The 24,788-nt window shown below is 39.6% G+C and overlaps 2 protein-coding genes and 1 pseudogene across 5 annotated transcripts in view; 2 read left to right on the top strand and 1 right to left on the bottom strand.

Moving 5' to 3' along the window:
* The window catches only part of MCMBP (minichromosome maintenance complex binding protein), a 43,575-nt gene extending 36,249 nt beyond the window's left edge, over positions 1-7,326 (top strand). For all 3 annotated transcript variants that reach the window (XM_058544129.1, XM_058544127.1, XM_058544128.1), the window contains exons 12-16: positions 603-768; positions 1,711-1,844; positions 2,816-2,980; positions 5,733-5,821; positions 6,215-7,326. In XM_058544129.1, the coding sequence (XP_058400112.1) occupies positions 603-768; positions 1,711-1,844; positions 2,816-2,980; positions 5,733-5,821; positions 6,215-6,341 (681 nt within the window). In that variant the 3' untranslated portion in view covers positions 6,342-7,326. The remainder of the gene's footprint in view (positions 1-602; positions 769-1,710; positions 1,845-2,815; positions 2,981-5,732; positions 5,822-6,214) is intronic.
* A 1,444-nt stretch (positions 7,327-8,770) lies between these two features.
* The window catches only part of INPP5F (inositol polyphosphate-5-phosphatase F), an 84,938-nt gene continuing 68,920 nt past the window's right edge, over positions 8,771-24,788 (bottom strand). Inside the window, exons 15-20 of one of the 2 annotated variants that reach the window (XM_058544125.1) lie at positions 23,325-23,523; positions 14,970-15,041; positions 13,827-13,900; positions 13,263-13,391; positions 12,589-12,676; positions 8,771-11,058 (exon numbers count right to left, since the gene is read on the bottom strand). In XM_058544125.1, the coding sequence (XP_058400108.1) occupies positions 9,903-11,058; positions 12,589-12,676; positions 13,263-13,391; positions 13,827-13,900; positions 14,970-15,041; positions 23,325-23,523 (1,718 nt within the window). In that variant the 3' untranslated portion in view covers positions 8,771-9,902. Of the gene's footprint in view, positions 11,059-12,588; positions 12,677-13,262; positions 13,392-13,826; positions 13,901-14,969; positions 15,042-16,585; positions 16,820-23,324; positions 23,524-24,788 lie in introns of those variants that run through there. The other variant, XM_058544126.1, reaches the window with a different exon arrangement.
* Positions 19,318-21,326, top strand: LOC131406866 (phosphatase and actin regulator 2-like; annotated as a pseudogene).

Here is a 24,788-nt window from a genome sequence, read left to right as displayed (position 1 = left end):
GGGGAGGAGGCGCAGACGTTTCCCTCGGGTGCGCCTGGGTGCCGAGGCAGCACGGCCTGGGGAGTGAGGCCCGACACCTGCGCACCCGCCGCAGCCCAGGCTGCTCTGTCTGCTCCTCGATTTTTCTCAGAACGATTTGTTCAGAAGTCTGCAGGAGTCAATGAGGAATGAATATGACGTGAATTCAAGGAACATGGAGGAAAGTGAAGCTTTTCTCTCCCCATCTTGATGAGTAAATAAACATTTTGTTTTCTGTTTTACTCGCCTGTTGTAGGTTAAAGAAGTTAAGCTTCTGGATGTTTGATATATGTTATCTCAATTGTCTATCATTTGTTTCTGGTTTACTGGTAAAATTAAAATTATTCTATAAGAATACTGAACAGGACAGTTGAGATAAAGCAGCTCATAGAATCAGTGAAATTCTTATTTAGGATATACATATGATTTTTGCTTCTAAGAGCTCAAAGAAACCATGAGACTACTCCTTTAGAAATTGATAAGATCCTTCTTTCCGTGTAAATCACAGCGTTTAACCCCAAATATATATTTTCTTGAAACAGGGAAGTTTAGTTCATTGCTCATTGAAAAATTTCTCTTTTCAGTCTTTTCGTCTGCAGATGACTCTAGAGAATATGAACCATCTGAAGTTCATTCCCCACAAAGACTATACAGCCAATCGCCTGGTCAGCGGGCTTCTCCAGCTGCCCAGCAACACTTCTCTCGTCATCGATGAAACTCTCCTGGAGCAAGGGCAGCTGGACACGCCAGGTGTGTGCACGGATACGACCCCTCCGTTTCTCACCTCCCACTAAATCCAGACTGGTCATAACTTTTTAAAAGAATAACTGTGAACAAAGACAAATTTCACATTTCACAAGTATTTAAGATAAAGGCTTGCCATATGAATTTGGTTAAAGCATATATTATAAACTAATAAATTGTGTACATCCACTATGTTTTGTCATAGTTCATGAAAATAGTGCAGTGATAGAACAAGTAAGCAGCTTCTTAAAGGCTGAAAAGGGAGGAAGTTTTGCCTTTGGTCATATATTACCTCGAAAGAAAAGTGTAGAAAAGATCAAATAAAACATTTTTTACCACCTAATGTGAAGTTTTAGAATTTTTTCAAAGAATCTCTGAAAAAACTATTGAGTAGATTGAATGGTTTGGACTGACCTCAGTTATGGCACATGTTATAATAATGTTACAAGGAAGCAGGTTGCTTTGTATTCAGATGAGAATTAAGAAGACACTTTGCTAGTGATAAGTTCAAGAGGTAAAGGAAGAATTAAAAATAATGTAGACTGGGTACCTTTGAGGCAGAGGTGAGAATAAAATCATTAAAATTCAATAACCTTATTCCTGTATATAAAAGTAGTTTCACTTCTACCAGATTATGTTAGCTCTGTGGACACACCACACAGAAAGCAGTCATCCTGACTGGGAACCTGTTTTATGCCTTGTTGCACACCAGATGCTATGTATTAGATTTTGGGGGTGTCTTGGCCCCAAAAACATGTTTGTCTAGCTTGACAGATACTGTCTGAAGCCTGTTACCTAAGGAACATTTAGCTCGCTCAATTGGACAGTGCCTCATAGACTTTTTTTAAAGCAGTAGAGACCTCATGTCTTATAATTAATGTCAGCAAAACTAATTTGTTTAGGTGATTAAAATCAAATGACTGGAAAATCACTTTCTTCCTTTTCTAGGTGTTCATAATGTGACTGCTCTGAGCAACCTAATAACTTGGCAGAAGGTGGATTATGACTTCAGTTACCACCAGATGGAATTCCCCTGCAATATTAATGTTTTTATTACTTCGGAGGGGAGATCACTCCTGCCGGTACGATGGGTCATTTAAAATGGAGAGAGGCTACATGGGAGAGAGAGCTATATTTCTGTTTTGTTTCTTGGTACTGCTTATTGTTAATAAGTTAAACTTGTTTCAAAATTATGGCTGCTGATTATTAATGAGGGAATTGATTATTTTTTTCCTGCCGTGAGATGAAAACTTTATTAAGACCCAGATATCAGAAAATCACAAGACAAGGGAAGAAAGCTGTTGATAGCAGAAACTCCCACATCAAGGCATAGAAAGTAGAAGCTGTCTATAAATTGTCTGATTAACATCCAGACCTTTGTTCTTGCTGCCTCTGTCCCATTGTTTTCTGCCAATCTTATGTGAAAAATATTTTAGAGTTCCTTTTAAAATGTTCCTAATCACCTGGTACTTATTTTTATGCTTTATGATGAAATGTTCTGGTAAGTCATCAGAGTGAATTATGAAGAAAGCTTTTAATTTTGAGTCTTTTAATGATGATAAATATGCCCAGTTGTTTAAAAGGTATATAGTTTCTCTGTATAATAGTGTTCACCTGTGATTTATGAGAAACTACCTATGAATGAGACTGAAATGGCCCATTGGTAAGTTTTCTGTGGGAAAGTGTGGTTTGCTTTATGTGGTTTCTAGAAGTGCAGTCAGTAAGATAGAGTACATATTCCATGATTAAGGAAACATCTAAAACATTGTAATTAGCTGCTTTTTACAGATTGGCTACCTTTTTATATAGTTTACTGATATCATATAAAACTATATAAAATAGAGGAAATATAAGTAATCAAGAAAGGGCTAACTTTTGTAACTGTTGCTGAGGTGGTTATGTGTGCATGTAAATTAATGTTAAAAAGTGACCTCCCCCAATAGTAAATAGTATTTTCTCATTCCCTTAAGGGCTGATAGAGATGATGCATCCTCCTGAAAATTTAGATTAATTTAGGAACTTGGAAAATGCTGTGTACTGTTGCTCTTTTTAGGCAGACTGCCAGATCCACTTACAGCCACAGCTCATTCCACCCAACATGGAGGAGTACATGAATAGCCTTCTCTCAACCGTGCTGCCTTCTGTGCTGAATAAATTCCGCATTTATCTGACCCTCTTGAGGTTCCTGGATTATAGCATATCTGATGAAATAACCAAGGTATAGTTGGGTTAAAATAAAGCATTTTCCTTTGTTGAATTGGAATATGTAATCAATTTATATTTACTGTAATTACTGATAAGGTAATTTTGCTGTTTGTTTTCTATATGTCTTATGTCTTTTTCTTCCTCTATTCCTCATTATTGTCTTCTTTTGTTTGAAATAGATATTTCTAGTGCACCGTTTTAATTTCCATGTCTTTTACAATACTTTTTTGCTTAATAGTTGCCTTGGGGGCTACAACTAACATCTTAACTGTAACAGTCTATTTAGGATTAATGCCAGTTTAGTCACAATAGTATCCCATGCCTTCTCTCCTCCTTTGTGCTTTATTGTCATACAGATCACATCTTTATACACTGGATATCCATCAACACATTTATAAGTATTACTTTTTACAGTTATCTTTAAATCAGAGGGAAAAAAAGTTACAAAGAAAAAGACATTGATACTTTTCAGAGTTACCAGTGATCTTCATGTGGATTCAAGTTACTGTCTAGTGTCCTTTCATTTCAGCCTGAAGAACTCTCTTTAGTATTTCCTGTAGGGCAGATCTGCTTGTGACAAATTATCTTTTAAGTTTTTGCTTATCTGGGAATGTTTTAACTTCTTCCTTTTTGAAGACTAGTTTTGTTGGATGTAGAATTCTTGGTTTATAGGCTTTTTCTTTCAGCACTTTGAGTATGTCCTTCCACCACCTTCTGGCCTCTGTGGTTTCTGATGAGAAGATTTTTTGTACACCATGAGTCATTTTTCTCTTGCTGCTTTCGAGATTCTGTGTTGGGCTTTTCACAGTTTAACTGTGATGTGTCTAGGTGTGGATCTCTTTGAGTTTATCCTGCTTGGAGTTTGTTGAGCTTCTTGGATGTATAGATTAATGCACATTTTGGGGAAGTTTTCAAGAAATTTGGTAAGTTTTTAATCTTTTTTCTTTAAATTTTTTTCTGCCCTTTTCTCTCTCCTCTTCCTCTGGCACTCCCATTATATGTATGTTGGTATACTTGATGGTGTCCTACAAGTCTTTGAGGCTCTCTTCATTTTTACTCATTCTTTTTGCTTTGTGTTCCACAGACTGGATAATCTCAGTCACACTATCTGCAAGTTGGCTGAATTTTTCTTTTGCCTGCTCAGATCTGCTGTTGAGTCTTTCTGGTGAATTTTTAATTTGTTAGTATTTTTCAACTTCAGAATTTCTTTTGCTTTTTTAATAATTTCTGTCTCTTTATTGATATTCTCAACTTGGGGAGACATCAATCTCATACTTTCTTTTAGTTGTATATACATGGTTTTCTTTAGTTCTTTGAATATATTTAAAATAGCTGATTTAGTCTAATAAGTCCAGTATTTGGTTTCCTCAAGGACATTTCTGTTGACTTCTTTTTCTCCAATGAAAGGGGCCACACATTCTTGTTTCTTTGTATGTCTCCTACTTTTTGTGTTGAAAATCAGATGTTTTAAATAACATAATGTGGGAACTCTGCTCTGGCAGTCAGATTCTTCCCCCTCCCTAGGGTTTGTTGTTGTTGTTTGTTTGGTGACTTTTCTGAATTACTTCTATAAAGTCTGTATTCTTTGTTGTATGTGGCACTGAAGTCTCTGCTCTTTGCTTAGTGGTCAGTCAAAGATTAGATAGAAATTTAATTTCCTTAGATGCCTGGAAGCAGTATGTCTCCCAGTCCAAGCCCAGGGGCTCTGTCTCCATGTTGGGGCAAGCCTTCAGTGCTCAGCTATGCAGTTCACAACTCCACCATAGCCTTCACTTTCTGCTTGCACAGAGCCTCAAGGTTATTCAGAGGTGAGAGCTTAGGGCCTGCTCAGATCTGAGCATGTGCACAGCCCTGTGCATGCATCCTTCTAAATTCCTAGGAATATATATATGTACGGTTTTCGAAGTCCCCTATGGAGGTCTCATTCTCCAGTTTTACCTTGTAAGGGTTTTGGTTAGCCTGCTGTTTGCCCCAACTATTATCCAGTGCCTCAGGCAGCTAAGATGGTCAATAATAGCTTCTGGTTGTTTTTGATAAATGCCCTGGGGGCAGAGACACTTCTCACTGGGCAAGCTCCCAGTCAGGTTAAATCAAGACAGCCTTGCAAGTGGGTTCTTGCCAGGGAACCACTGGTCAGGCCTCTAATGACAGCTCTCTGCGAACGGTGCTTTGAAAGAGCTCAGCCCCACTGCCTCACCAGTGCTTGCCAGGCCGTCCATTCTCAGGGCTGCTTGGGGGGCAAGGGGCTAGAGCAGGTTAAAACGCCTCAAAGCTCAGTGTTCTTACCAAGACTCATCTGTCTTTCTCAAATAAATGCTCCCCAGATTGCTGCAAGCGTCTGGTTAATTGCCAGAGCTTTGAAGAGGCTGATTTTGATAACTTTTGCTAGTGTTCTTGTTCCCTTTACTGGTGGAGAGAAGTTTCAGAGGTCCTTACTCTGCTGTTCTCCCTGACATCACTCTTCCTCGTGTTTAAAGGCATCACGTTTGCTATGCAAGTTGCTGACTGGTATCTGTTTGCCTGGCCTTCTCAAATGAATCTGAGTTTTGTTCTTTTGTTTAGAATACTTTCATCAGTAGTAGTATTTATATGTGTAAAGTTTGGTCCTCAGTCCTTTCACCCATATTGTCTCATTTGTCTAAGAGGCAGGGCTGACTTCCTCATTTTTACATCAGTCAAGAGACCATGTTACTTTTCCCTACAAAATGCAGTTGTCATTTCCTCATAAGGAAGAGTTCATAAGTCGGTTTACTCTTTTGATAAAGGCAGTTGAAGATGACTTCGTGGAAATGCGCAAGAACGATCCTCAGAGCATCACTGCTGACGATCTCCACCAGTTGCTCATTGTGGCTCGGTGAGTGGTACATGTCCATAATTGCTTTGTCAGTAAGCTGTGTGTAAGTGCTGGAATAACTGAGGCAGACTTCTAAAAATGGAAATGAACTTTTTCCTTTTAAAAACACCTTGTGAAATGGCCCATTGAGGGGGAAGTGTGTTTGGCCAGTGATCACTCCAGTGGAACAGGCATGCTTCTTGTTCTTTAAGCTTCAAAGAGTGAGTCACCCTCCAAATTTGACTCTTAAAAGATTCCTTTGTAGAAGTCTAACTTGGCTCTTGACTTGTGTGTAGCTGCCAGATAGTCTTGTCTCCTAACCCAGTATTCCTAGGTCTTAAAAAAAAAAAAGAAAGGAAGGAAAAGGTATTATTCTAGGCCGAGACTTAAATTTGTTTCTGTATTTCAAACCAGGTTTCTGTCTCTCAGTGCTGGTCAGACAACGCTGTCAAGAGAACGGTGGCTAAGAGCAAAGCAGCTCGAGTCTTTAAGAAGAACCAGGCTTCAACAGCAGAAATGTGTCAATGGAAATGAACTCTAAAGATCTGATACCTATGAAAGAGTAGTGGGCAAACGGTAGCCACATTATTGTAAAATTCAAATATCATTTATACCACATTGTTTTGTAGATAATTTGTATCAAAAACCAATGACTTTTCCTGAAATCAAGCCTGGTAACATCTAAAGTTTATATAATAGTAAGGGCTTTTACCTTACTGATTTTATGGAGCTTTTGAAGTTTGTTTTATAATGATATAAATTAGTAACGATGTACAAAAATGTATTTGATATTAAAAGTTTAATATTGATAATGTTGCTGATTATACTATTTCCTTAGCTTCAGCTAAGTCATAGGCCAGACTCTGTTGAAATGCAAATGTCAAGTACATTTGAAGAAAATTGTTACAATTCCAAAGTCAGAGGAATTGTTCGCTTCAGATTTTTATGTCTTTCCAATTAACAGTGGGTCTGAATGTGTTTAGTGGTCCAAGTTTGGGGAATGGGGTATACGTGCCATTCACATAACCATGTGAAATTCTATGGTATCATTTCCCAAAAACTTGACCACAGCAGCTTTTCTCCATTTAACAGTTGTTAACAGCCTGCAAAACTACTCTTTTTTCAGGACAGTGGTTCCCAGACTTTTGGATTCATGGACCAGTAATATTTCCTAAAATTTGGGGGACTGACAGGGTTGCCAATTTATTTTGCCAAGTAATCTGAAAGAAATCACTGTATTATCATCACCTTTTTTTCATAAAAGGACAAACTCAGAACAAGAAATAGTCCTTTAAATGGAATAAATGTAGCTTTTTGAAAAAATACTATATTGTCCTTATTTTTCTCATTTCACCCCAGTGAATTTGGGAACCACTGTTTTATGGGACTCACTTAAGGGGGCTGCCCTATGAAGTTGTTTTGCCCAAATATGAAAAGAGCAAAATAGTAAAGTTTTTTTTAAACGCCTTCTTTAGAAAAAAAGGTTTTTAATTCTTTTCCTAATAAATGTCATTTAGTTGCTTTGATGACTGTATTGGATTTTGAACCTTTTATACGTTTACCAATTAGTTCCAGATGTGTTAGATCAACTCACCTTATCTGCTAGTCCAGGAACCCCCTGATCAAAGTGTAGGTAGGTTTTCCCCAGACCACTTACAGCTATAACAATAAGTTTTTAAAGGAACAAAAGTATCATTACCTTAAGCTAGAAAGCAAATTTATGTAGTATAATATTGGCATCAGGAATCTTTGGAAAGGTTAGAACACTACTTTTTTAAGCTATCAGTGATTTACATATAAAGATTAATTTCTTTTAGTTAGTAACTTACCTACTTGGAAACGTTAGAGATCAGTTAAATTTAAATCCTTAAATTGCCCCTCCTGGAAGGCCAAAATTGACACTGCTAACCAAGGAAACAGGGTCAGCCTTGAAAATCAAGCAAGTTATTATGCCTAATGAACTGAAGTGAAAATTACTAGTTGTTTAACTTTTCCTAAAATCTATTTTTATAAACTAATGTAAATAATCTGTTTATATTTAGAATTCTAACTGGTTTTCATTTTTATAACTGATAGCCTAGACCTTCCTAAAACTTTTAGAAATAAAACGAAGGCTTAACTGGATTTGTGAGAATAAAACTCAACAGAGTAGATTAGTTACCGTGTAGTTACTGTGCCAGTGTGAACTGTAATTTACCAAAGAGAAGTACGTAATTTGCTTGGTCTTGCAGAAAAATTCCCTTGAAAGGAAAACCCTCTTCCAAATAAATAAAACTTCCCAAATTACTAATAAATATTTTGGGCTGTTTTTCATGAATTAGAAGACTCATCCCACGTGATCTTCACTGTGGAAAAAGATGGTGTCCTCTAGGTGGAAAACCGTTATCAGAGGTCAACTGAGGTACGCGAGGTGGTGCAGCATGCTGTCCTCCTGCCCAGGTCCCACTCAGGGAGGAGACTGGAACGCTGGGCCTCAGAAGCCCTTTCTCCCTTGTCTACACGTGTGGATGTGAAAGTTTGTTGATCTAATGCAATGTTAATCCTATTTGAATGACCAGGAAACTGAACAGACATCTCCATTACCCTGATTGGAACTAAACTTAACCTTTAGTTTTCAGAAATCTCTTTGGAATTTCTGTGGTGCTTGAACACGTTTTATCACATGATCTTGGCTTATATTTTCTCTCATGTTGTAGGACACGTAATGTTTTCAAGACTCAGAAGAAAACTTGGTAAGAGTAGAATAAAAAACTCAGTTTCAATGTTTGGGTTTTTAAATTTGATGATCTGTGATCCATTTCATCATTTTTAAAGTCATGAAAACACTCCAAGGGAGTAAAATATTTGGAAAGGGTGGGACCAAGTGTTCAGTTATAGCAAACTTACCTTGCTTATGAATTCTTTAATCTGATTTAAAATCAAACCTTTATCTTTAAAATGTTATTCAAGGAATTCTTATACACGTTGTCACTTTAAATTACAATGATATTTTATTTTAAATAGTCACAAGATTTGACACTTAAAAAAAATACCACTAATAAATAACAAAAGTGGAAATACTTATCAAAGTTACAACAGACATAATGTTTAGCTGAGAATCACTTCAACAGTAAGGCTATAAAGATACTAGACAAACCAATACTTGTTTGGAATAAAATGTGCAACTTTCTTAACTGTATGGGCTTATAGCAGAGGCCCTGGTTCCATGTGGTCAGGGTTAGTCATAAAACCAGTTTTAGCACAGGTGTGCTCCAGACTAAATTTTCAGTAGTTGTGATTACACAAGATATTAAGGACTTAATATCCCCTGCAAAAAATTACAACTTGAAGCCTTCCTTCAAGAATTACCAGGATCCAATAAGTGTACATTCTTACATTCCTGAAAAAAGAACAAAAACTTAATAGGTGCTGGTATTCATAGCTGATGTCTCAAGTTTTCTTTATGACTGACAAGTCCTAATGCTCCTAGACCTTGGGGTGTACAAGGTGGCAGAATATTTTAAATTTGTTTAAGTAGAATACAGGGGAAATTAAGATCAAATGGGCATACATTTCTTGACTGTAGTGCCAATAACCCTCAATTAACTCTTCATAGGGAGTGGTTAAGCCATCAAAACTAAACAGTTTCTTATATTCAAATGCTTCTCCTTACCAGTAACACTTTAAAGTCACTAAAAACCTTACCTTGTAGAGATAATACACAGAAATGAACAGAAAACAATTATGAAAAACGCTAATCCCCTAAATGTATCCATGTCCATCCTTTAAGTGTCTACTTCATACACTCCACCCACCTACCCTACTCCAAAAAAGGTTCAGGTTATGTCCCAAAGTAACCTATTCCTGAATTACTTTCAAAGAGACAAACTGCTCTGTAGTGTATAAGCTACTCAGGTCTACACATTCTAGGATGATGTGCTTCTGTTGTCTTGGCTCTCAAATTTGGAAATCTGCTCAGGTTCAGACTCCTTTTAAAACCTTTCCCAATAAACAGAATTTGTGATCCCTAGATTTAAAGACAGTACAAGTTAAAATAGCCTAATATGTGAAACCTTTTTTTGGATTAAATAAAAGCCACAGAAGGATTCTTTGTGGCTAAAAACTAAATCTGAATTATTCGTGTCTGGCATTGTGTAAACACATTTTTAAGTTCATTTTGCTGGACTTCATTAACCACTTCGGGTTCTGCAGGGCTCTTCTGAACCTTCGCCACTGCAAAGTTGATCCCCTGGGTTAATCCAGCTTGGGTAATAGTAGCAACCTGGACCATGGAACTTCGAATCTTAGCAAAAGGAGAGACTGCTCTGCTGCTACTGCTCTCTGCAGGAGAAGGAGTTACATGAGGCCCTGTCTCAAGTTCAAGCATGCTGGATCCGGAGCCGGGGGTCTTTTGAGATATGACTGACTGCACTGGTTCCACTGACAAAAACTGTGGGCCTGTTGCAGAAAAAGACACATCTAATTGAGATGGTCGAGAAGGTATCTGTTCCATTGATTCTGATTGGGTTTCTTCATTAGAAACTTGATTGGTCATTTGATTTCCTTCCTCACTAGCCTGCTGAGAAACAGACCTGGTTTCTGAGAGCTGGGTCATTTTGTTTTGTGCCTCTTGTACAAATCTGTGGCAGTAAACATCCACAGGCTTGGCAAAGCCAGTCAATATGTGTATGTTGTCAGCCGAAGGACTTCTCTTCACAGGAGACTCCTGGCCTTTTCCAAGCCCACTTCCATGAGGAATAGTCATCTCTGAAGGAACATGAACGCTGATATCAGTGCTGCTAAGAGACTGGGATCGACTGCCTACTCGAGGTGCTGAAGCAATAATACCACAACTAGGAAGAACATAGTCTATTGGCCCTACGTTCTCTAAAGAATTAGCTAGCTGCCTGTCTTCATCAGACTTGGAATTTGGAAGGAATTCATCAGAGTGGTATGAGTCATTATCTGAAGACATTTCCCCATCAGACTCTGCCTGGACTTTATTATCCAGCACACCTGTGTTTTCCATGGTTTCAAGATTACTATCTGATTTCCAAAGATTTACTTTTAAGTTTGGTTTTAGAAAGTTAACTTTCATTTCAGGTTTTGTAAGGTTTCCTAGCTTTCGTAGATTGCCAATATTTACATTGGATTTGGTCTGTTTCACTTTTTGATTGAGAGATGAAAATTTGCTCATTAAAAAATTTTTTCCCTGGGCCAAAGAGCCTTGGTTTTGAGATCTGATGCCAATAATGTCTTCGTGAGGTTTACTGCTCTTCCTACAAATTAGAAGAGAAAAAAGTTAATTCCCCGTGGAATTCAATATACTAGTTCCAATTATTAATGTAAGTGAAAATTCTGCACTATTTAAATTGGCCCCAATTTCTTGAAAACAGTGCATTGCTAATTGATAAACTCAGATAACCCCTCTGAGTTGACACTAGAACAGTACTGTCCAATAGAAATAGGTGAGCTATATATGTAATTTTAAATTTTCTAGCAGCCACAGTAAAAGCATGTTAATTTAAAAAGTATTTTACTTAACCCAGTATATACAAAATATTGTCACTTCAACATACAGTTGCCCCTCAGTATTTGCAGGGGATTGGTTCCAGGACTCTCCGTGGATACCAAAATCCACAGATGCTCAAGTCCCTTAGTCAGCTCTCCGCATCCACGGGCTCCATGTCTGCAGATTCAGCCAACCTTGGATCGTAAATGCAGTACAGGAAAAACAGCACACGATCTGCACTTGGTTGAGTCTGCAGATGTAGAACCTGTGGGTACAGAGGGCCGACTATATAACCAACACTGAAGATGATTAATGAGGTACCTTATTCTTTTTCATACTAAGTCTGAAACAGCCAATGCGTAGTATTTTACAACAGAGCAGCAGAAGCCTTTATAACTGACATTGACGAGTCGCCCCCCAGGCACTGAGTGGGACTGGGTAGCCTGGCTGTGTGACCTTAACGCCAAGCAAAGCAAGCAGGCCACAGATGTCTCCTCCTCATCTTCCTCACGCAGGCCCCCCTGGTGCACTGAAGAGCCACCCTGTGGAACCACTACATCCGCAGTATCTTAATCCTATATTCAGTGAAGCTCTTCACAGTAACTGGATTAATTATGTCGGTTCTTTTGGACCAAACTTTTGTCTTTAGAGTTGATCATTGTCATCTCATGTTTCCTTCAACTGTGTTCCACCCAGCATTCAGAGAGGAAGAGGAGGTCATGGAAGAAGGGAGCAAAGCCTCCCGAGGGTAGCCTCAACCTGTGCTTTTGTGCATTATTCTGAGAATAAATTTGTTTCAAAACAAAAACCAAAAAATCCACACCCAAAATTCAGACTAGTCACATTTCAAAGGCTCCACAGCCACTTGTCGTAAGTGGCTACCATTTGGGGCAGCAAAGGTCTATCATATCCACAATCTAAACAACCGGCAAAGGCAACACTGACTATAAATGGGAACCTACAGCATCTTAACTGAAGCTGCTGCCTACACACATTCCAAGTTGGCTTAATTCAGGTAGAGTATGTTTAAAACATACTCGCTGTTTTCTCTACAAAGTTACTTAAATTTGAATGTTCCTTCTCTTGAAAGTATATTGAAGAGTTTTTAAATATATCACTTGTGGCCATAATTTAAACAAAAAGTATTATTTTTTGATCCACAGAAATTTGATCCTTCCCTCTCTAAATACCAACACAGCATAATGTGATTTCTCCTCCCCTTACAAATACATTTAAAGAAATAAGACTGGATAATAATGTCTTTATTTTTGAGAGAAAATCAAAGTAGTATACTCACCTCTCAAGTTTTTTCTCGATTATAGGTACATCTAATCCCATGGCTTGCTTGGTGATCTGCAGCATCTCTGCAATGCACTGAAGGGTATCTGAAACCCAAATATAATTGCTTGCCAGTTTCTCCAAAAAATACTAAAAAAATAGCAGTTCTAATTCAGAACACTCACTGAAATTTGTAGTTTTACAATTAGATACAAATTTATTTGCTACAATTTACAGAAAACTGCTACTTATTCATTACTACCCCCTCTAATTCAAAATGTTAACAGAAAAGTAAATAAAGAGCAAAAGAACAAAATCAATTGGAATAAAAAGTTAGAATATTCTAACTCATCTGTCCAAACACTGTGCTAGATGCCGAGGCAACAGATGTGAACAAGGCAGACATGATCCCTGACTACTATTCACAAGACGCACATGTGGTGGGAAAAGCCCTGGCACCCATATGGCCAAACACTGAGAATTCCCATTATAGATTCCCTTGCCCCAAACTACATCATCAATTCAAATAATCTCCCTGTGTTGCTGGTAACAAAGCTGCTTTTTCAAGGTCTCAAGTCACACTATTTCCCTGAATCATTCAGTTGGTCATGGTAGGTACTGTCCTCAATTCCATTTGGGCTTATGAGAGCAGACAAAAAGTTATCACTGAATACTTTCATCACTCTTCATTACCTTTGCCATCCTCTTCTGGATTACGCATTACAGCTCTCAGCGTGTGGAAATAGCCACTTGCTTCTTTATATTTGTAGTGCAATCGCATGCAGGAGAACTTTGGCTTACCAAAAAGAGTGGGTTCAGGACCTAAAGACCCAAATGAATATATGTAAATCTTTCACATAACATTCACTTTCTTCTGTATCTTCAAAAGACCAACACACATTCATCAATCAGGTATTTAGCACATTTTCTTCATAATCTAAATGAAAGCACACAAAATACAAGCTTATCATGACAATTTGGTTTGATGAGATTACAAAAAAACTTCAGTCTCAAATATTTCAGCTTTCTTGATCGATGGGTTAATCTTCACAAGGTAAGTAATAACAAAAATACAGTTATTATTAGACTATATCCACGCATCTCTAAAGAATAGAAAGGAGTCAAAAAATAGACTACTAGTGATAGACAGTCCTTTCTGGTTCTAATAAGATGTTACCAGTTGCTTAAAAAATTTGACCCACTCATGGAAGAACCAGTATTTGCTTTCTATGACTTGGTTAGTATGTTAAAATTTACCTATTTCTATTTTTTCCAGGTCTTCTAAACTTAGCCGTTGATACTGGTTTACTTTATCAACTTCATCATCATAACTAGATAAAGGGAAAGGGAGTAAAATGAGGATTAAAATCAAAAGCATATTTGGTTTGTCAGCTGAGGTATAACAGTAGCAACTACTATGCAATTAAAATCGTCCACAGCACAATACATTCTGGGGTAAAGAACATAATAAATATTTTAAAAACTAGATAAAATGAGATGAACATATATAGTTCAATAGCTAAAGGAAAATCAGTTTATAGATCTTACACTACAAGAAATCAATTACAAAGCAAAAATAATTTCAGTTTTATAAAAACTTTTGCAAAACCAACAAACCTAAAACTTAACCTAAAAGGAAGGCAAAACACACATACATACATACACTGAAGCTCTGTATTTGTGAACACAGCAGCTAAATCTGATATCCAAAATCAAGAATGAAAAATCCATATGACCAATGCCAATAGGCACCTGGGGCAATGACTAAAAAAATGACAGTTCACACAAGGCCAAAAAGAAAGGAAACATTTACTTAGAAAACAATAAAACAATTCTGGTAAGGCTAGGAGGAAGAATTTGTATTTTTTTGCTAATGGCATTGTTAATTGCTGGAGATCAACCTGGCAATAAACCACAAAAATCATATAAATTCATCATAACCTTGTAACCAAAGAGAAGTGCGTGCACACGCACACACACAATTATCTGCACAAAGACAGCTATATCATTCATAATAGCAAAAAAATGGAAGTATTTCAATGCCTAATAATGGGGAAACATTTAACTAAGGTATAGTAAAAAAAAATGATATATGGTCATTAATAATAAAAATGTATGAAGTACATCAAAACTTGGGAGATATACAGAAAATACTGCTAAATGCTAAAAGAACACTATTATATAAACACACTGATTATAACTCTAAAATCACATTTTCAACCTAGTAAAAGGAAGTCAGAGTGATGTAACAGTTATGTAAGGTAAAGGGGGGGGTTCCTTGAAGTTTCTTAAAATATAGTACAAAACCATATTCTTGAATTTTTTTTATGAATTCTAAAAAGGAAATTTACTCAAATTTAAAAAACAAAATTAAAAGCTTTAAATCAATAAGCAACTTACTAGGCCACGTAGTAGGCAGAGTTAGAAAGCAGTAACAGCACATCCACATCTCTGTGAGTAGCATCAATGAGGCTAAACAAACATGACACAGGGAATTAAATATTTTCATCTGCATTTTTGTCAAGCTTATTTCTACAGCAGAGCCACTTATGATAAAAGATGGGCCAAGGGAAAAAAAAAATCATCAATGAGTCCTACTTCTGAAGTTAAATGTATACAATCTATCCATTTGGAAATTAAAAGAAATAAAACGATCCAGTTTGGGAAGGAGTAGGGAAAGGCAGAGGGAAGTACTGGAGTTGAAGAGAGGTCCCTCCTCAGAGAGAAGCAGCCAAGGAGGGAGGACTCAGGATATAGGATGGAGGTGGGGGTGAGGCTGAGAAGGGAGAAACTGTCTAGATTCTCTCACATGACCTAACCTTCAAAACGACACTGCACGTTTAGGATATTTTTACACTCATGTAGAATGCATCCTTTGAAAGAATTTTACATAAATACAACATTCATATGTAAAAATGGAACCAAACCCAAGTTACTTTGCATTTTTCTTACTATAGATTAATTTACTTGGCTTTTAAGGAACAAGTAAACATTTCCTTATCCTAAATCTGTTTTGCCGTATTTCACCTCCACTCTAAAATCAAATATCAGAATAAGGGTTAGAAACTAGATAAGTGCTAATGAACCATTAAACCAAAACTACAGTAAAATATACATATTTGTAAGATTACTAACAAGAAAATGGTCAATGCATAAAATCTACAAATAATCAACAGATAACAGGCAGAATCTGAACTCAAATAAAACTTTTAATATAATATTAATAACAGCCTTTCCAATCAAAACGTGGAAATTAATCTGCGTTTTTATATTGGTCTCAAAATTCTACTGTAAGAGTGGACATTTCCGCCTTAGAATTTCATACCTATTTGCCAAGACTTACCAAAATGCTACTGAAAAACAAATGGCAAACAGTAGGGAAAAAAATGATTTGTAGACGGAATTTTAAGCCACACACTTAATCTGCATACAATTGGGTCACTGTTTAACCGGTACTGCAGAGAAAAACTGATCAAATTCTTAAACTGCAGTATTTTACATCAGCGGCACCTTGTTGCAGCATAACTCTAATAGTCTTAATCTAAAACAACAAATTTACCTAAATTTTCACCTAAAATATGCCGGAAAATACTACGAATGAGATAATAAGAGGCCAGGACCAGATAGTACACAAACGGATCCAAAACATGAGCACTAACCAATCAATCAATGGGAAAAGGAAAACAACAGATGCAATGATCCTGAGGGCTTCACTGCGAGCACAGAAAACACTGCAGGGGCCGCCGGGTGGCGCAGCGGTTAGGCGCGCGCTCGCTGCGGGGCCGGGTTCCGCGGTGGGATCCGGGCGCGCACCCACGCGCCGCTTGTCAGGCCCTGCCGTGGCGGCATCCCATATAAAGTGGAGGAAGATGGGCACGGGTGCTAGCCCAGGGCCAGTCTTCCTCAGCAAAAAGAGGAGGAGTGGCATATTTTAGCTCAGGGCTGATCTTCCTCACAAAAAAAAGCCAAAAAAAACCACTGCAGAATGTACTTCAGTTTTGCACATTGATACTTACCTGCGCTCTGAAAATTGCTGGAGCCAAGCCATAAAAATTACGTCACGACACATATTTTACACGAAATAAATTCTACTACTACTACTAGTTAGTGTAACTTAATCCTAGCTTCCTACTTTGGTATTAATATTTACATCAGTCACACGTGATCCTCCGTCAAGAATATTGCGTCCTGAATGGAAAGCACTGGGCACGGAACAGGCGGTCGAGAAAAACGTCAGCCCTGCCCCTCCCGCATTTTTACTGAAGTTCCGGCTGCAGTAAGTAATTTCCCTCCCGCCACCCTCCCCCTGAAACAAACACAAGACACGTTTTGAACACGAGCAAGAAGAGAGCCCCCTCCAGCGTCCGCCCCGCCGGCCGCAGCGCGCGAGCCGCTCTACTCGTCCTTGTTCTCCCGCCAGTCGGGCCAGCCCTCCTTCCACACTACGAAGACGAAAACGGACAGCACCACGTGCAGCCCGACCACTGCGACAATGGTCGCGTAAAAGCCACTGTCGTCAGGGGACAACAACAGGAGACTCTGGAAAAGGAGTAGTTTACAGGAAAAATACAACCCCACAGGAACTTTAACCATAAGTCCTGCAAAAAGGAGAAAAATCTTGAAAGTCGTGGCCAGGCTGCCGCCCTCAGGCTTCGGCTCGGCAGCGTTGCTGGCGGGCCGCTGAGCGGCCGGCGGAGGCCGGTGGGAGCGCGGCATCTCGGCAGTCCGTCCGTCCGTCCGTCGACGAGTCAAGGCTCCGTCAGCGCCGCCCGCGCCAGCCCTCCCGCCCCCGGCCACTGCGGCGACTGCGGCAACCGCGGCAACCGCAGCGCGGCCGCGCCGAGCCCCGCCCCGGAACGCGCCGCGCTTCCGGCCGCCCACCGCCGCCGCCGCCGCCGCCGCCGCGGCACGCGAGTGCGCAGGTGCCGCGCAGCCCGCCCCCAGCACCCGGTGAGGGACTGAGCCCCGCCCGGCCGCAGGCCCCGCACAGCCGGCCGATCCTAATGCCACGAGCGTTGGCACGCAGAGTGACCGAGAGTCCCCACTGCTCGAGGGCACGCTGGCGGGCGGGCCGCGGCACTGTCACATGCCTCAGAACGTGGCTGCTCCTACTCCGCTAAAACGGGTAGAGAAGTGGTCATCTGCTCTCGGGGTAGGAAAGCGGGTTAAACAGAGCAGGACAGATCAAGACGGGGCTTTGTGAAGACGCTGGAGGGCACGTGGACAGTGCGCCGATCTCCTTTGGCGTCTCAGATGCCCCTCCGGCCGCAGCACACCCGCCGGCGCCCATCAGCCGTCATTCCAGCCGGAGCTCGGCCTGCGGCGGCTGGGGGCGCAAGGGAGCGGAAGGGACAGACACCGAGAGCCCGGAGGGCCTGAGCGGTCCGCGCCAGAGGCTGTCTACTCGGAAATAACAGAAAATGGCCCGGCGCCGCGAGTGGGCACCGGGTATGCACGGAGGAGGCAGAAACCAAGCAACCGGCCGGGGCTGTGCTGGACAGTTCCAGGGGGAGGGCTGCGAGGCTCCGAAGGAACGGCAGCCCTCCTTCTTGCTGCCCTGCGCAGGGCTATTTGTAAACTGTTGCCGTAACTCTTTTTCTGCCAGATATTTAAACAGGGCTGGGACTGCAGTGAGGCGAATGAGGCAGCGGTCTCTAGCACAAAACATAAGGGGGTGCTAAAAAACCCAGCCATCAAGATAATTTTTCAGTGCGGTATTTTCAAAAACTAAAATTAATGTAAAAATGTCATGATGAACAAAACATTGAGATTTTAAATAAAGCCAGTATCCGACCCTACACTTGTACTCCCAGCCCTGGTCCCTGTAAAACTTATATTTACAAAAACACATGGCACAACTCAACAAAAAGACACAATTTTAAAAATGTGCAAAGGATTTGAATAGACATTTCTCTAAGGAAGATATACAAATGGCCAACAAGCACAAGAAAAAATCCTTAACATCAGTTGTCACTAGGGAAATGCAAATCAAAACCACAATGAGATACCACCTTCACACTCATTAGGATGACTACAATAAAAAAACGGAAAATAACAAGAATTGGTGGGGACACAGAAAAATTGGAACCCTCATACACTGCTGGTAGGAATGTAAAATGGTGTAGCCACTGTGGAAAATAGTTTGGTGGTTTCTCAAAAGTTCAGAGAATTACACATGATCCAGCAATTTCCACTCCTAGGTATATACCCAAAAGAAAAACAGGTGTTCAGAGAAAAACCTGTACATGAGTGTTTACAGCATCACTATTTACAATAGCCAGAAGGTAGAAACAAATGCTCATTAATGGAAGAATGGATAAACAAAATGTAGTGTATCCATACAGTGGAATACTATTCAGCTATAAAAAAGGAATGAAGTTCTAATACATGTTACAAGATGCATGAACCATGAAAATATTATGCTAAGTGAATGAAGCCAGTCACAAAAGGCCACATATCATATGATTCCATTTATATGAAATGTCCAGAATAGGCAAATCCAGAGAGTCAGAAGCAGATTAGTTGCTCCAGGCTGGGGGTGTTTGGGGGGAAAGGGGAGTGACAGCTAACGAGTATGGGGCTTCTCTTTTGGTGATGAAAATGTTATAAAATTGACCGTGGTGATGGTTGCACAACTCTGAATATTCCAAAAACCACTGAATTGTACACTTTAAATGGGTGAATTGTATGGTATATGAATTATATCTCAATGTGTTTTAAAAAACTATACACACAAGCCCAGGAGTGGATGGCTCAGGCAGGCAGGCAGGTGCCAGCTGCTGAAGCCCCTAAGCCCACCGATGGCTGGCTGTCCAGGGACCTGAGCCCCTACAGCCATTCTGCCAGCTACCTCTTGCCGTCCTCCACCAGGGGCTGCCTGCTCCAGGTCCACATCTCCAGCTCAGTTGACAGATTGTACAAAGGTTCTACAGCCAACTCAGATAGCCCAAGAGCAGGTTTCCTAACATCTCCCTTCAAGACAAAGGGAAAACTATCTACCATTTGGAAAATCTTTAAGCCTTGCAAATGAAGAAAAATACCAAATTTAAGGAACTCTTAGCAGTATTAGAAAGGATAATAATGATGATGTATACCTGAGATTTATACAATGTTATAAATCAATGTTACCTCAATAAAAAGAAAAAAAGAAAGGATAATAACCATAAGACAAAGTAGAGAGGAGCTAATAAGAAGGAGAGTTCTTAAAGAACTGTCTAATCAAGATGGAGACATACAGTTAGCTTTAGAAATTCAAATGGGACATGATACCTCAGAGAATAATCCACCTGAGAGGAAAATGTAGTGAAATCTGAAGATGGTAATAGTTCTGTAGCTTAAAAAGCACCGCCTCTGGAAGAAAAGGCAGAAGAGAAAAGACTGAAGACCACTCTGAAACACTGGTAGCTCCTGCTCCAGCTCCTCCAAGGCCCAAACCTAATCCCCAAAGCCACCTGTTCCTCCCAAAGGGGCCCACACTGGGGCCAGCCACAGCATGGTGAAGCGCCTCCCATTAAAGCAAAGATACCAAGACACTTGGTAGGCAGGCCCCGGCCTTCTACCCAAGCCAACAAGCCCAAAATATGACCTGCGAAGTCACTGGTTCCAAAGCATCAGCTCCACTATCTACTGCATCCACATCATCCTGTCCCAAAGCTTCAATGGAGGCAGTTTCTAGTAAAACAGTAACAGTGGGAACCACGAAGCACAAGAAAAAACTAGCAAGCAGCTAAGGCCTCAACTATTGTCAAATGCAACCACTTCTGGTGTGGTCAACCTTAGAGGAGATCCTTCCAAGATCAGAGTGGAAAGTTTCAATCCTGAGAAGTCTGTCCCTGCCACCAAGGAGTAGACCACAGACAAATTCCACAAGTCCGTGGCCCCACTGCCACTCTCCCCCTCTTAAGAATCAATACGTCATTCCCTCAGGCACTCTTGTTGTCCTGGTTAGCAATGGAGCTCCCTGCCCATTTCTCCTTAGGCCCAAGTCAATGTCTGTACTGAAGAAGCAACACACAGAACCATTCTCCATCAGCATCGGCTTACATGTTAGCACTAACATGACAGGGAAGGCTGCATCTCAGCCAAGGAGACCTGGGCTGATGGGACAATCTTCAGTATCTCTAGTCGTCCCATAGGACAAAGGTCAAAGGATATCACTAGACCCATGACTCTGACTCTGGTGGGCCTATTCTGTCCACCAATGACCATGAGGAAGAAGAAGAGGACAAGGATGGCAGTGGTAGGTATGCTTTGGCAAGTAAAATAGGCCAAGGGATACTCTCACAATCAAACTTAACAACCAAGCATCTAAGAAAGAATTAGAAGACAAAACACCTTGCAGTGACATCTGAAGAAGTGAAGAGGAGAGGCAGTGAAGAAGAGAGGCAGGGAATCCAAGAACAAATTGGTAATAGGAGGCTTAGCCAGAGGCCCACAACTGAAGAATTAGAGCAAAGAGATATCCTAAAACAAAAGAATGAAGAAGGAGAACAAGAAGCAAAAATGGAACTAAAGGGCAAACTGAGCAGAAAGCTTGGGCTGAGACCCACAGTGGCAGAGCTATAAGCACGAAGGGTCCTGGCATTTAATGAGTGTGTAGAGGTCACTAATTCCCCTGACTAGGACCACAAGGCACACAAGTCCTGGGCCAGGTTAAGACCTACAGACAAGGCAGCAATAAGTACAGAACTAAATGAACTTCCAAGCACAGAAATGGAAGCACACAAAGCTTTCATCATCCATCATGAAATGTGAGACTATCTGGAAATAGACATTGATAATCTTTGGGCGTAACACCACTTACTGAAAACCTGATAATGCACTGGAATTTGAAAGCTTAACTTGCAGTGAAGGAAGAGTGAGCTCTTGCTGTTTTGGACAGTGCTCCTCACCTCTATAACCCAAAGGGGCCAACGAGCAAAAAGGGAAGGATGCAGTGACACTTGCTGTCTAGCATGTACTACTGATGTAAGTTATTCTTCATCAGGAGCTTTAACCAAAGATGAGCAGAGGAAAGTCACCGGCTCTCTGTTATCAGAAAGCCAAATTTTATAGTGCAGGATTAAGGTAAAATGAGAGTGCAATTGCTGGGCACTAGAGAGGGGTGGGAGTCGAAAAATCAGAAAAAACAAGAAGTGTTTCATCATGTTAATGAAGAAAAGAGAAAACTGAAGCACAATTGTATTTCTGAAGTAGGCATTTGGTAGCTGGGAACTTATTAGGGGATTTAGGAATCTAACTACCCAACAAGGATTTCTTAAAGGCGTGATCTTAGAAAACTAGTCTTGTTTCAGCATTATTTTGGTACAATATAGTACCATTAATTTATGTTGTGCCAGTGAGTCCAGTTGCCAGAAAGAAGCTTGAGTGTTTTCATGCATCTTGTTCTTCAATGCAAGAGACTTCTACTGACACTTAACAAGTGTGCTTAACCAAATTTTGCTGCAAGCTTTAAAGAGCATAGCTAAACACACTTTACTTTTTTTTTATACTCCTAACCCAGGATACCAACTTTACACAAGAGTTACAGGACTGGAAATTAAATCAGATGTAATGTGACCTTACAAAATAGTTTTAGAAATAAACCTTTTGGTCGTTCCCTATTTCAATTATCTCCAAAGTGGAAATAAAAATACTTAATCTAAGGAAGATGATACTGACAATCACAAGACCTTTAAAAAACTGAAGTACAAAGTTAAAACTTAAGCAAAATGCAGGTGTGCTACCTGCAGATATTTCTGGATGAGAATTAAGAGTACTACCTTTTTTTTTTTTTTGGTGCTGCATTAAATTGGACTGCTGCTATTAAAAAAAAAAAAAAAACTAAGGTACATGAATCAAAAAACTTTTTACCAAATGGCTTATAAGAGCACAGAAATTTTCTGCTAAGTTGTGTGTAAGGAAAACCTCATCTCTTATTTTAAGAGTCCACAAATTGCATCCATACATATAGTACTGACTATAAAAGCAAAATAATCCATGAAATAAAAGTCATGGAAGGTTTCATTATGAAACTAGAGTCAATATTTTTAAAATTAATTTTAACATATAAATACTACCTTCATTCCATTGTTCTTTCAAGCTTGTTTTATGCCCCTTTTATTAAAAACACATGAAATTTAAAATAAGCTAAAATCTAAATAGAGCTTTTTATTCTCAGAACTTGGTCTAGAATTTTCTGAAATATTTCTGATTCATAATATTGAAAATTATAATTTTAGATTTCAGCCTAAAAGCAAGCATTCAATCTGGTGGATAAATTTAGATCCTGCCATTCATTGATATTTTAAAGAACCACTTAAAACTGGATGATTTTTGTTAAAAAAGTGTTAAGCACTGGTTGGTCTATTTTTTTTTTATGCAAGGCCAGGACCACTTTACAACTGATCAAAGTAATTAGCATCATTGCACCTCTTGCTGTACTCAGTTATGTGCATTAATACAATAAACCTAGATTCTGGCGGTGGGAGAAAACCCACACAGCCAGCTGCAAACCATAGTTTTACAATTTTTTTAAATCAATTATTGTATTAAAATATTTCTTTTCATTACTGAGTTTTTTAGAGCCTCCTTAATTTTGCACCTAAGGCAAGTGCCTCAGTCAGCTTGCCTCAGTACCAGCACTGTATTTTAAAACTGCCATGCACCATGCATCCATGCCCACGGCTTTATGGACAACTGCTATTATTCATTACAACAACTTAACGGCATCAGAAATTTAAGCACGTTAGTTACCAGGACACCACTCCAACTCACCTGGGGTCACAGTCAATGAGGGCCCAGCCCCCATGGAACTTTTCATTATCAGGCAGCAGTAACTTCATGTAACTTTGTAAGAGCTGGCTAATTAGTTCCTGGTGGCTCCTCTGATTTTCCTTATGCAAAGCTTCATGTTCTTTCTCCTTGGTAAATATGGAATAAAGATCTTCTGTCACTGGAATGCCTTGCATCAAATCTAGAGTAGAAAGTGTTAATATCTATCATGATTTTAGTTTACTAACACATTTTTAAAAATAAAAGAGAATGTAAGACCTAAAACAATAAAACTCTTATAAGAAAACATAGGCATAGGGCCAGCTCGGTGGCATAGTGGTTAAGTTTGCGTACTCCGCTTGGGCAGTCCAGGGTTTTCAGGTTTGGATGAAAACAGAAAAAAGGTATCTTATTTTTCTTTGACTAAACTACTAAAATCCGTTTTTCCAGTCAGAACACACCGTATCTGTAGCTAATGAACCAAACTTCTTTACACAAGACTCCTCAAATTCCTAACTGGCCTGTGTCTAGGCTCTACTATTTGGTGTATGATAAATAATCAGGGTCAAAAATAGGATTTTAAAAATATTCTCAGGATAAGCTGTTATATTTGGTTCTACTCCAGAACACTCTATATTTACATTAATCCTACAAGGTAATACTTTCATGAAAATTAAATTAAAAACATGCCAAGGCAGGAATTCCACTGGGCAATCTACCCTCCATTTCCTCTTCTAAATAATGATAAGAAATGGTTAGGATAATCTCTAAACCTGATACCCTAACGTCCTATTAAATCATGTTTATAGGAAAGGATGGTGTATTTGTCCACAGCAAGAACATATGATAAATGTCTTATGGGGAAAGAAAATAATCTTGTTACATCTTTCAGCCTTGAGTAATGAAAAAACAAACAGAATATGGAATTTTCAGTTGATGAGGTTTTAGGGTACCTTATTCCATATTCCAGGAGCTTCAACCCTGCCTTTTGTTACAGGAATAGCAAACTGACAAATACGTATGGAAATGAGTGGTTTCTCGTTAGTCCAGCTTAAAAAATTTGTCAAATTCTAATCTTAATTTGATTTATTGGGTAAGATGCTCAATATAAAAACACAAGTATAGGGGCTGGCCCGGTGGCGTAGCAGTTAAGTGCGCTCCACTTCGGCGGCCCGGGGTTCGCGGGTTCAGATCCTAGGAGCGCACCGACACACTGCTTGTCAAGCCATGCTGTGGCGCATCCCATATAAAGTAGAGGAAGAAGGGTACAGATGTTAGCCCAGGGCCAATCTTCCTCAGCAAAAAGAGGAGGACTGGCATCAGATGTTAGCTCAGGGCTAATCTTCCTCACACACACACACACACACAAAAAACACAAGTATATTATAAAACATATAAACTATGTTAATGAAGTTGGTTTCTGTAAAACGTTAGTCACAGAAGGAATAACAAATTTTAAAGAAAGGC

This window comes from Diceros bicornis, chromosome 6, assembly GCF_020826845.1.
Source record: "Diceros bicornis minor isolate mBicDic1 chromosome 6, mDicBic1.mat.cur, whole genome shotgun sequence".
Taxonomy (NCBI): domain Eukaryota; kingdom Metazoa; phylum Chordata; class Mammalia; order Perissodactyla; family Rhinocerotidae; genus Diceros; species Diceros bicornis.
The sequence above is the reverse complement of the archived record's forward strand: the minus strand, read 5'-3'. Positions and strand labels throughout refer to the sequence as shown.